Source organism: Lepisosteus oculatus, chromosome 1, assembly GCF_040954835.1.
Source record: "Lepisosteus oculatus isolate fLepOcu1 chromosome 1, fLepOcu1.hap2, whole genome shotgun sequence".
Classification (NCBI taxonomy): Eukaryota; Metazoa; Chordata; class Actinopteri; order Semionotiformes; family Lepisosteidae; genus Lepisosteus; species Lepisosteus oculatus.
This window is the reverse complement of record NC_090696.1, coordinates 72682472-72695382: the sequence shown is the minus strand read 5'-3', so window position 1 is coordinate 72695382 and position 12911 is coordinate 72682472. Positions and strand designations below refer to the sequence as shown.

General features: G+C 38.6%; 1 protein-coding gene across 2 annotated transcripts in view; it reads left to right on the top strand.

Moving 5' to 3' along the window:
- fam193a (family with sequence similarity 193 member A) overlaps positions 1 to 10824 on the top strand; it is a 28570-nt gene extending 17746 nt beyond the window's left edge. The window contains exons 14-23 of one of the 2 annotated variants that reach the window (XM_015345885.2): positions 545 to 736; positions 1400 to 1651; positions 1987 to 2191; positions 2568 to 2792; positions 3679 to 3961; positions 4236 to 4422; positions 5128 to 5358; positions 7794 to 8640; positions 9010 to 9091; positions 9908 to 10824. In XM_015345885.2, coding sequence (XP_015201371.2) covers positions 545 to 736; positions 1400 to 1651; positions 1987 to 2191; positions 2568 to 2792; positions 3679 to 3961; positions 4236 to 4422; positions 5128 to 5358; positions 7794 to 8640; positions 9010 to 9091; positions 9908 to 10001 — 2598 coding nt within the window. In that variant the 3' untranslated portion in view covers positions 10002 to 10824. Of the gene's footprint in view, positions 1 to 544; positions 737 to 1399; positions 1652 to 1986; positions 2192 to 2567; positions 2838 to 3678; positions 3962 to 4235; positions 4423 to 5127; positions 5359 to 7793; positions 8641 to 9009; positions 9092 to 9907 lie in introns of both variants that reach the window. The other variant, XM_015345884.2, reaches the window with a different exon arrangement.
- Positions 10825 to 12911: the final 2087 nt, after the last annotated feature.

Below are 12911 nucleotides of genomic sequence, written 5' to 3'. Positions count from 1 at the left end.
GAACCAGTAGGGGGCACTCATCCAGCAGTCCTAAACCCCCCAATGGAAACACTTTACTGCTGGAAAGGTGCCGTCCTTTGGATGGGGCATAAAATCGAGGTCTGACTCTCCAGGGTGATTAAAATTTCCAAGCGTGTGTCTCAAAAAGAATACGTGTTTTAACTCCAGTGCCCTGGCCAAATTTACCCCTGGTGTTTTCCTCTCATGGCCTCCTAAAAACCTCCATCTATGGAGAGTCATAACTTCATCACCCTGCTCTCCTTCCCACTGATAACTGGTGTGTGGGGAGCGAACTGTGTGCACTTTGGCTGCTGTCACAGATGGGGTGGTGGTGGAGGAGAGTCCCCATTACCTGTAAAGTGCTGTAAGTGGAGTGTCCAGAAAAGCGCTGTAGAAGTGTAAGGAATTATGATTATTATTGACGTTTTGTCTGAAATGGATGTAGCCTTGGTTGGCTCAGGAGGTTTAGAACAGTAGAGAATATTGGTAACTGAGGGGGTCTGGGTCACGTTCTAAGCGCCCCATGTGCCATTTCTCCATGCAGTCCCCGCGGGTGAGCAGCAGCAGCAGCAGCAGCAGTAGCAGCTCTTCCTCCGAAGCAGACGACGAGGAGGCTGACGGGGAGAGCAGTGGGGAGCCCCCAGGGCCGCAGGAGGAGCTCCCTTCAGGAAGGAGAGCTTCAGCGAAGGATGACATGAGTAGCGATAGTCCTCCGCCATCTTACCAGAACCAACAGGTGCAGATAACATGACTCGGGTCCAGTTCGTAGTGAGGCGATGTGTAATTATCGCTGTGCTGTTTCTGTCCTTTGTGCTGAAGATGGGCTATAAGGCAAACCACATTTGTCACTTTCAGGGCACAAAGGGATAGCATATCCTGATTGATAAACTGCTTTGTCTTTAGTACACTGCTTTTTTGAAGTTCTGTGGGGCGGAATTGAGATAACTCGAAGAATCATTGAGTCTCTTTTTAGTTTTCCCCTAAGAAGTCTAACTGGCCGAATACACAAGATGTCTTGCCTACAGCCTTTCTGAAATGTATCATAAATTAGTACTGTTTAGTGTCCTATGAATTTTATGGCTTAAATTTGAACTTTTTCTCTTACAGCTAATTAAGTTATGTTGTAATTAGACTACCCAATTTTGAGGTTCCATATTGTTATGTTAGACATATGCCGAGAAACTCAGTTCATGCACAGTAAATTGTGCGACTTGACCGACTAACCAATGTTTCTTTCCATATGTCCTTTTAAAATGTTATACCCTGGTGTTTTTAAGATCCGCTGTAAATGTGAGAATGTGTTTGTGTGCATTTCTGTATATGATTTGCCTATTTACATATTTTGTCTCCCTGACTGTATATCTAATGTATTTTAACTTGTTATTTATCATTCCAACAGACTGATCAAGTTCAGCATGCTTGCGAATGTCATGTTTGCAAGCAGGAAGTATCTGGTATTAATGGAACGACACTCACGCCTGGGAGACTCCATCCTGGCCACCAGTTCTTAACAGAGAAAACTTCCCATCCTGCTTTGCACCTTTATCCACATATCCATGGCCATCTACCGTTGCACACCATCTCACATCTACCTAGGCCCCTTCTTCACCCAACCCTCTATACTAGTCCGCCTTTTACACACAGCAATAAGGTAAGGCTACAGGGGATTCTGTGGGATATTTAAAGTGCTGTTTTATTCCCAGGTTTAATCTTAAATTTTGTTTATTTTTTTTAGGCAATTCAGTATGATTTTTGAAATTGTCACCCGAATTATATTGTCATTGGTTGACTGAAAGTATTAAAATGGAAAGTTATTAAAAGATTATTAAACTTCTCTCCTTCTTGCTTCACTCGTAGTTCTTTATTGTAAGGATTATTTTCTTGTTTTTTTATGTATGTATGAGGAACAACTGTTATATGCAATTATCATCCATACGTAAATACAGTCTCAGCAATTATAAAATGATTTATGTGTACATTTTGCAGACGCCTCCATCAGCCCCGACAACCAACCACACGGGCAAACATCAGGTTTTCAATGCTTCACTTCAAGACCATATTTATCAAAACTGTTTTGGGAACACTACAGACTGGAACAGTTCACTCCCCCCGTCTCTGAAGTTTGAAAACATCTGGGAAACATCAGTCATGAACTGGAATCCAGCAATTTTTCTGCAGGAGCCGCTCTCAGGTGTGACAGTTGCTCTGTTTTAAATAACATATGTTTGTGTAAGTCAGTATATAGGCATATAAACGTATTCATGAACCCTTTCCGGCAGTGGTCTCCCATCCGTAGTTCCCATCATAGCATCAGTGCATTGGAAACAGTTGACCGTACTGGAAATTGGATATGTAGAGATATGTTTTTTTCACAATGCGTTTAGCCAGTTATTTGGAAAGATTAATCTTCCATGATTAGGCCTTTGGTTAGTATGGTCTTTAAATAAATGTTTTCACAATAATGACAGCAGTGAATACCAGAATTATTTATAGTAGCCATTGTTCTTAGTTTAACACATGTATTTTCACCGATTCATATTGTTGCTGAATTGTCCTCTTTCCTAAAGGTGATATGCTTGGATCGGCTCTCCCGGAAATCAGACCAGACGTTCCACCACCATCATCCAGTGCTGAAACCACAACCCCTACAGAAACCACAGAAAAAAAGAACACAGCCAAGAAGAAATGTCTCTATAATTTCCAAGACACATTTATGGAAGCTAATAAAGTTGTTATGGCAACATCTTCAGCAACCTCATCCGTGTCCTGCACAGCTACTACTGTCCAGTCAAGTAATAATCAGATCAAAGTTTCATCTAAAAGACCCACTTCTTTAGGTAAAGAGGGTAGAAGGAGTATGAAGGACTTGCTAGCCATGTCTTTCAAGGCTAGTAACACCAAAATGCACTTGGAACAAATCTAGTCCCATAAATGTTTGCATTGTTTCATAAATGCAAATAAAATTCTAATTTGGCTATAATTCAGTTCATCATTCTTATTATATTTAACCTTTGGAAAACGTGAAAATTTGTTCCAGGAAAAGCACTTCTGAATTAAAACATTGCAGACTAGAACTTTAGCATAGTTTCTGTATTTTAATGTCTCCAGATTTAAGCATTTCAAGCATTTTGCTCTGAAGATATAAGCTTTTTTATTTTTTAAACATTTTAAAATTCGTAGTTTAGAGAAAAATCCAAATTTGGATTCCACGGAATTTGAATGCGATGTTTGTGATAATATGCAAACCTGTAAATTTAAGACTTTAAATTTAAAGCCCTGATTCATCAAAACTTAATGGGCATTTATCATCACGTGTTTTGAAGTTATTTAAAATTGAACCTTTATGAAGGTACTATACCTTACTGAGGGAACATATTAGACAATACACTATTTTGACTGAGCAGTTTTATTTTTATGAAAGCTTTGGGTCTTTAAACTGTTAAATCACCTTGATATTACAAAATGCAAAATTAAAAAAATGTCTTTTATCAGCAGTTCTCTGTGTGTAGTATGCACAATAATATGTATACAGCGATTTTGAAATATTAATCGTGTACATCTTTATTCCTTTTTTTCTAGGATTATATTACCTTTATCTAATGTTGGCTGTATGTCAGATTAGAAACTAGCATGTGTACTTTTCCTGACCACCATTTTTTTTTTTGTTGTTCTTTGTAGGTGAGGTATTTCACAATCTAGGTAAAGAGGACCACAGACACCCACCTCCAGTTGTACCTAGAAATAGCCCGACAGGTTTAGCTTCACTCCCTCCTCTTAGCGCCACAACATTCTCTCCAGCCACCGCTCCTCATCTCCCCACTATTGGAGCTCCAGCTTTCCCAAAGATGGCTGCCACAGCCCCTGGCTTCGTGGACCCCCACCAAGGCCTGTGCCCTCCCTCAGCGGCGCCCCCTGCTGCGGCCACCGAAAGCTCTGTCAGCGCCCCGCCCAGCGTTTGCAGGTTTGTCAGACGGCTCTTTTTTTCCATATTGGTGACGAGCGGATTCCTGCACACGTCTGCGCCTCCTCCGTTGGCAAAGCGGGAATATACCGTCTTTATGGATGTGCCTAGTTGTGCTGGCAGATGTGACGGCGTGCCATTTAAACATTCAGAGCTATGCTGCAACTTAAAGCAGTTATTGCCCCTGTAATGCACCGTGAAGAAGAATCCAGACAGTCGTCAACAGGTTCAGCGCCATTGTTTTAATGGTTTTGGTACCCGTCTTCGGTTTCAGTGACCCGGACTGCGAGGGCCATCGATGTGAAGGCAGTAGTGCATATGACCATCAGCAGTACGATGGCGAGGAGAGCCAGGATGAGGACAGCTGCTCAGAACACAGTTCTAGCACTTCGACATCCACCAATCAGAAAGAAGGAAAGTACTGTGACTGCTGCTACTGTGAATTCTTTGGCCATGGGGGGGTAAGACTTAATTTTTTTTTTAATGGATTTATTAGCTTACAGTTTAATTTGACCTCAGAGAGGACTTCCTTTTTGTTCAGATGTTTTTACACAACCCTAAGGAACAACTAAATAGAAATAACTAAATCTGTAGCACCAGTACTTTATCAGCATATTAAGGAGGACGTATGGTAGCGTGCAGTGTTTTTTAAAAAATGTTTGAGATATTTCATAACTTCTTCGTTACTTTTACATCTTTTTAATTTCTATTATCCTCTGAAATTAATCCTAAAAATGCTGTGCTGCCATGTTAAATGAAGCATTTTCAACAATATAGTGAACACAAATCACCGCCACGAATAACACCGCAGTAACACAACAGGTGCCTTGACCTTGTTCATCTTTCTTGGCCTGGAACAGATTCTGTTCGGTAATGCTGTTCCCTTTCAGATTTTCTGAATTTTTCCATATTATGTTTGATCACTGAATGAAGCTCTGATAACGTTCAGTGATCAAATAACACCAAAGTTTAATGTGTGTTTCATTTATTCCATGAAGTCATCCAACATCCAAACGTTGAGGGGAAATATGTTTTTAAATACCCCCAGCCCGACTCTGTATACATGACTACCTTATTATTTAAGAACCATTAAATGAGTGACTTTAGATTTGCCATGGGTGAACAACTCTCTTCGTAAGCCTCTAATGCCGATTTCTCATCGGCAGCCTCCAGCAGCGCCAACAAGTCGGAACTATGCAGAAATGCGCGAGAAGTTACGCCTTCGGCTCACAAGGCGGAAAGAGGAACAGCCAAAGAGAGGTGACCAGCTGCTGGACAGGGAGAGCTTAGAAGACCACCGAAAGGTAGAAGACCTATTACAGTTCATAAACAGCGCCGACTCCAAACCTGTCAGCAGCTCTCGGGCGGCCAAAAGGGCGCGGCACAAACAGAAGAAGGTAAGCACAGATGCGATTTTTTTTTTGTTCCCACTGTTATGATGAAGTCATAAAAAAATTGAAGTGGCTTTGTAAATTTCAAGTGTATTCCGTTATGTCATTTTGTTCATGTACACTTCCAATGTTCATGAAGGACCATAAACTGTGGAACTGTGTTTATAAAACAACTCTTCGGTGTTTCATTGGCTGACCAAACTACTATGTTTAATTGAATCACAAAACAAAGCTGTTTTTGTAATTTGCTGGCGGTTATGGGTCTCACCCTTAACTGCCAGCAGGTGTCACTTGATCACAGTCTTGTAGCATTCTCCATATTTGTCCCAGCCTGCACCACTTCTTAGCTAAATCCTGTACTACTCTGCAAAGAGCTTGTCAGATCTTGCAGGAAGGATGGTTTTACTGGCAAAAAGTGTTAGTAACAGTTATATAACAGAAATGTAACCTTAAATTAATATTTAATTTGTTCATGTTTCTAAATTCTTTAAAACTAAATAAACATGATCCTCTGGCATATGTAGCCAGTGCAGTTACATATATTTACTATATTCATGTGAAATCCAAACTTGTGCTGTCATTATTCAAAACTTTATTTGTACTGTAACAAGATCATATTTGTCAACACAAATTAACACTTTAATTAAACTATCATTTTAAAATACATAACTAGATATCTCCAGAGTCATCTGCTCCCCCAGTTAGTGAGTGTGTAGATCCTGTGTAGGTCTTATTGTCTACTAGGAACTTGTAGATGACCAATCATTCATGACCATGAGGGATAGTAAATGAACACTAATCTACAAGTCATTGGAAGTATTGAAAAGATTGGGTGACATGACATTTATGTAAAGCTTTAGACATGCAAAATGATTTATGTTATAAAATTCACATTAAAACACTTTTTTAGTTAAGATGTGCTTGAAGGACAATATTGGAATATTTTCTTGTATTGGCATATATCATGCATTAGTTAATAAGTAATTTGTTCAATTAAACAGATTGTGGTCCATAAGGACGTGAGTGCTCTAGTTAAACTTTAAATTGCATAATTTGGCAAATCACCTGCTTAGTTGATCATAATACAGTTTTTTGGAAATGATTTAATGGTTCTATATAAACCTGCTGGATTCAGGGTCTCCAGGACTTCAGTTTAGATCTTTCTAATAACTGGAATGTAAAACAGTGATAAGTGTTCTCCTTGGGAAGTAAATTTAAAAAAGGCAGTTTTTCTGGTAGATGAGATGAGTCAAAATATATTTGATCTTTTTTAGTAAATAATATTTTACCACATTTCTGTATTCTTCCAAGGATAACGTTTTTCAGAAAGTAATCAAATAATCCAGAATGTTGTTGAATTAGTATTAGTAGAAAATACTTTTATAACACTAATGTGTCATTTAAAAACATTAGTATTGTTATTTTGAGTAAACAGGTAAAAGCAGTTTAAAAATATTCACTGCTGGCTGAGGTGGAACTTTATAGATAAAAGCCAAACAAGGACTTTGAGCTAACTTGCTTTGACTGAAAGATAATAATTAATGTTAAATTACTGTTTGCTACAGTGATATATTTGACTAATTCAAAATTCCAGGACCGGTAGATGCATGTATTTCTGCTTTTTTGTTGTCACCCATTGCGCTAGCATTCTGTAATAAGGGTGTTCAATCTCTCAACAAATCTTATAGTAAGCATTTTTTATCATTATTACTTATTTACAGTTTTAAAAACCACCACACAGGACTGAAGATCCGAAGAGTGGATTTTTGTACTCATTCAATTAGATATTTTAACATTTGATGGCCTATTCTTATGTTTTAAAACAGTTCTTTATCATTCCAGTATTTTCTGTGGCATTTCCATAATTTCTAAGTGGAGTTAGCTGGTTGCAGACTCTGTAATCCAAAATATATCTTTTAACAAAAGTCCATATTTGGCTTTCATTGGAACAGATATTTGGCTTATTATCAATCCATTATATACCGAGGTTCCCCAGACATCCACATCTAACATGAAAGCAGAATACAATTAGTTTTAAAATAGAAAAAGCATTTCCAACTGCTAAAATACCCAGGTGAAGCATGGAAGAGCACACTTTTTTCCTGATCCAGGTTGCCACTTTTTTGACACTGTTATTCCAAGAAATGTCTCGACTGGGGGAAGGAATTGTATATGAAGCTTGGATATATACCGAGTATTGGAACCAATGTATTGGAACCAATGGAATGTGTTACATATTTAATACAGAAGGCTGAAAAAAAATAAAAATAGGATTTACATTTGCAGTTTGCTTCCCTAAAGCCAGATGTTGGACAAACACGTCCAAGGTGCAGGGCTGTGGGACCTGAACTGCTGCGCACTGCGCAGGGAGCCATGTGTAACCCTTTGGAGTTTGTCGGAGTTTGTCTGTGGATTAACAGCCCGTGTTCTGTGCTGCGCAGATGGAGGAAAAGGCCCGTCTGGAGGCCGAGGCCCGGGAGAGGGAGCAGCAGCAGTTGCTTGAGGAGCAGCGGCGGAGGGAGGAGGAGACGCTGAAACAGGAGCTGCTGAGGCTTCAGGAGCTCCAGCAGCTGAGGGCTGTAAAGAAAAAGAAAAAAGACAAAACAAAAGAGGTTCAAAAAGCAGAACCTGCTGCACCCCAGAACCCCCAACACTTAAAGGAAACCGCTCAGAACGCATTGGACAACTTTAAGAATGGTAAACCCCAGCTGCTGCAAGACATTATTCAGCTACCCAGTCCTCAGACTGGACCGGAAGACAATAAAGAGCAGCAGAGATTAGTGCATGAGCCCACTATGACTAAGCAGACCTGGGTGAATGGAAAAGACTGTAGGCAGCTTAATCAAATGCAGAGCCAGAAGAACGCAAAGGTGAAACAGGTGGACACACCTGTTCCTCCTGAAGCTCTCATGCAGAAAGAAGTGAATGGAAAGTCAAAGGTAAGGCAGCCACTAAGCAAACTTGTAACAGAGATAGCAAAGAAGTCCCCTGAAATATCCAAAGGTACAGAGTTGACCGCAAAGACTACTAACGGCGCTCAGATAGAGTCTAAGCCTAAACCTGGAGAGGATCCTTCGAGTGAAGTGAAAAGGGAAGACAAGATCAACAGCTTAAACGGCAAGAAGCAGCTAAATCACGTGAGAGAGGACAAGGCAGCTGAAGTCACAGAGCTGCCTCCCCAGGTGGAGCAGCAGAACAGCAAGCCCAGCACAGCCGAATCTCCACAGCCTAAAGGAAAGGCCAAGAAGAACAAAAAGAAAAAGGGAGATAAGCTCAACAACTCCATCGGTGAGTATTGACAGGAAGACTCCCAAACATAATGGTGTTCACATTTGTTTCATTATTACTTAGGTTCTGTCGTATGTTGTTTGCATTAAAAAATTATCTTTTGTAATAGCTAGCGCATGACTCTTCTTGTATTCAGTTACTTTAATATTGTGCACCCCATTAGATGTATTTATTCTTTTACACTTATGAGAATTAACAATAATTAGACTACTTTATCTCCAGAAGCTTTTTATAATAGTTTTATAAAAAGAGACTTTTTTTAAGACAAGGAGGCATATTATGATGCTGACTGAAATGTTTTTTTTTTCATAAATGTTGCTTTTTATTTATTTTGTGTTATAAAAGGAAAATAACTGTTTTTCTTCTAAGATGATGTGTTCCTGCCAAAAGACATTGACCTGGACAGCGTGGAAATGGATGAAACAGAACGAGAAGTAGAGTACTTTAAAAGGTCAAATATCAGTGTGTTTCCCTGCCTTATTCTAAATTTGAGAAAAGATAAATCTACAGTATTTGCACTGTAGAAGGAGCATAGATGAGTAATATACATATGCCTTGTGTGATAAAAATGTCTTTATAAGACTGGTAAACCATTTAAATGCACTTTTATGAATATTTGCAGAAGTGTTTTGCTGAAAGTAAGAAAAACGCTTGGAGAACTGATATCATAGAGTAGGAAGTGTTGTCTATGTAAATCAGTATAATGATTAAAGTTGGATTTCATTTTCAGTGTATTTGTATATTCTATTAAATGTGTGGTATTAAAGTTCCTAAATTTATAGTATTGCATAAGTATTTTAACTGTAGTACCCACATTTCAGCATTAGTGAATGTGCCACCCATTCAATTTCAGAAAACTTTAAAGATAAATGAAGATTTTAAATTTCTTGGTTTTTTGTATCGTATATTCTGAAGAATATGAAACCTATATAGACACTGGTCATCTCAAAGTCATACAGTGATTAGCAGCATGACTCAGACAAGTCAGTGACTTTAATTTCAAGCCGTCTGACTGCTGTAGACGATTGGAGAAGGAGGTGGAGGTTGGCATCAGCAATACCAGTTGCCTTCATCAATCAATGTGTTAATGGCTGCATTTTGTTTACATAGCCTGGATTAGTGACTTTAAGAATAACGGGTATGTCATTAACAATGTATTACTATCTTTTTTTAGCACACACATATATTGTGTTAGGTATGGTGAAACAGTGAAATTAAGCTATTGTGAATATTTTTGAATATAACTTATGCGTTACTCTCTTTGCAGATTTTGTTTGGACTCTGCTAGACAGACTAGACAGCGGCTTTCCATCAACTGGTCAAACTTTAGCTTGAAGAAAACCACATTTGCTGCACACTGATAACCATACAAAAAGACATTGGCAGGAACCAATCACTGACTGCTGACTCAGCCCTGCTGTGCTAGAAGCTCCTTTGGCCTCTGAGCTTCTGCTGCCTTGCCTTGTCCTTGTTGCTGCGAGGGTCTGTGAAGAACCCGTTTGGCCTGATATTCTTGCAGAACTGAAAAAAAAGAAAAACAAAACAAAAGCTACTTTCTACCTGAATTTGTTTGCTTGTGTGCTTGTAGTCTGTGAGTGGGACATTTCTCTTGACTGTAGCCATATCCTGATGAAGCTAGAACATAAAATGACTTTTGTTCAGATTTATTCTGGCTTCCCCCTCCCTCCCCCACCTATAGTAGTCCAGGCTGCTTACGTTCTGTTTGGATGAAGGTCCTCCAAAAAGAAACCATTAAAACTTTTTTCACTGTAACTGTGGCTTCTATCACACATGCATCCAGCACTTCTTTCAGATTGCTGACAAGGGAATGGGCTTGGTCAGTATCACTCTACTTTACTCCAGCTTTCTACACAATAAGGTTTTAAAAAAGAAGGAGGGCTGATACTTGACAATGCATTTTTCTTTTTGTCTCACAATCCACTGTTCAAAAGTGTTCAAGTTATGTGTTTTTTTTTTCTTCTTGACCTGTAGCCAGCTTGTATCAGATTACTTGCAGAATGGAATTTAAGAAAAGAACAGTACTCACACTATCGAACCTGTTATAGAGTGTATATTGTATTAACACTGAAGCCAAACTGGCTACTTTTTAACATATTGTTAAGTAATATTAAAAATCTTGTCTTTCTTTTTTGAAAGATGGAATACAGTAGTATGGCAGGAAGATTCCTCTGTGTCCTGAATGTTTATTCCTTTCACTGTTCATGAAAAGATATTGTGCTTGTTATTTTACATTTTTTATTGCAGCAAAGGGTTTAGTCTTAATGCTCCCTTAAAAGATTAAGATTAATTTTTCAGAATACTGTAAATCTATTATTATTTATACATGTGCTTCAGAACCGTTTTAGCAAAAAGTGTTCTACATTATTTACCCCATGCTTGCGGAAAATAACATTTAGAAACATGCTTATGGAAATCCCAAATAGCACACTTTATTAATCAACACACCCCTGGATAGTCACTTTAAAGGTAACACTTTAAGCTAGATATGTAGCTTCAATCTCACCCCCTTACAGTGTCTGAGTAATCACCCTGACAAATTTCTTGATTTTACTGCATCATGCATGCATAATCAAAAGAAAAGTAGACATTACAGTGTCAGAAACTCACTTTTTAAACTTATCCAGAGTTTTTGCCGCAATGGAAACATGACATCTTCGCATTTCCAGTGTAGTGAGACAGACTGAATTCGCTGGAAGTAACCCAAAGGCACTCATTGCTGTGGGTTTGAATATAGGTATAGCACATAAAACCTTAACTTCTGTTGAAAATATTCAAGTTTCCTTTTGGAGTTTCTAAAATAACCTTTGCAGCATTTTTTTTCAAGATAAAAAATTAAGGAAATTTGCCTGTGTGTGTAGCGTACATCTTGATGAGGATCATCTTGATCATTGTGTGCAGTGAGGTAGATGTTTTCGCCAATTAAAGCAGGTACTACATAAATTAAAGAGATTATTGGCATTCAATTTGTCTAATACTCAGAGTAGTATTTTAGAGTATGCAACAGCATACTTTATGCGAAAATATATTTGAATGTAGTCTGAGACGTAGTATTGCAGATACCATTTCACTGCAAACTGAACTTCAGAAATCTGTCTCCATTTAGAAATGAGCAATGCTTGGTGACTTAAGCACAAAAAATGTGCTTTTTGGTATATTGCTTATAAATATTTTAAACTTTCAAAAAGGCTTGAGAGTAACTGGTCTACTTTGTTTCTGAGATGCTATTTAATGTCTGTTAAATCTCAATTTGAATTGAGGTTGACTTTCTTGTTCACAATCCAAACATGAAATCATTTACTTCAAGTCTGCCACTATGTACTGTAAAACCACATCTGATTACCCTGTACGGAGCAGAGATTGGAGCAGAGGACACAGAAAAAAAGAAGTTCCAAGGATGGTTAGAATTGGAAACATTTGGTACACTGGTTTAAAAATGCAAGATGGGAAGGTGGAAATCAGGTTGATATGGTCAGAAATGTCAGAGTGAGGAATACTGCTGATTGAGCGAGGTATTTTGAGCACAAGAAGATGCGCCAGGCAAAAGGGTAAGTGTTAAATCACAGAATCGGTAATAGAAAAGGAGAGGGAAGACTAAGGTTGCAGTGAAAACGTGAATGCTCAAGACCTGAATTAGATGGGCTCCAAAATGCAGGACGGCAAAATCCACAGCCTAAGAAGAAGAAAAGCACACCTATGATGAAATCGAGGCAGAAAGCAAAAGAAATGGTTTATGAGCATTTGTGTAAGTCCAATAAATCATTAAGGGATCTTCGAACCTTAAAATAGAAAAAAATGAGGAATAGAATTGTCCAAATGCTGGTGTTTAAAATGCTTATAGATGTTTTTATGGCTGTTTTCTTCGGGTAAATGACATTAAGAAATCATTAAAAACTTTAGCAGTGTCATCAATTATTAGGACAGTAATGTGATTGATATTTTGTAAAAAGGGAAAGAAAGATGCCTTTCCGTGCATATATTAACCTCACTTCCACACACAGCTGTACGTTAATCTCCCAGGTGCTAGTCCTAAGACGCTTCAAGTCTGTAACTGCTGGTGACACCTGGTCTCTCAGTTTGGTCTAGTTTCCATTCTGGTAGGTCCTTTGGTCTTGTCTGGAATGTTTTTCTTGCAGTTGGCTGCAGGAATCCACTGCCTCTGCAAACTCATGGATGGTGTTGCAGCTGAAATAGTAACCAGCTACCATTCCACTTTAAAACGCCTCTGATTTAAAGAATGGGTTGTTGAAGGA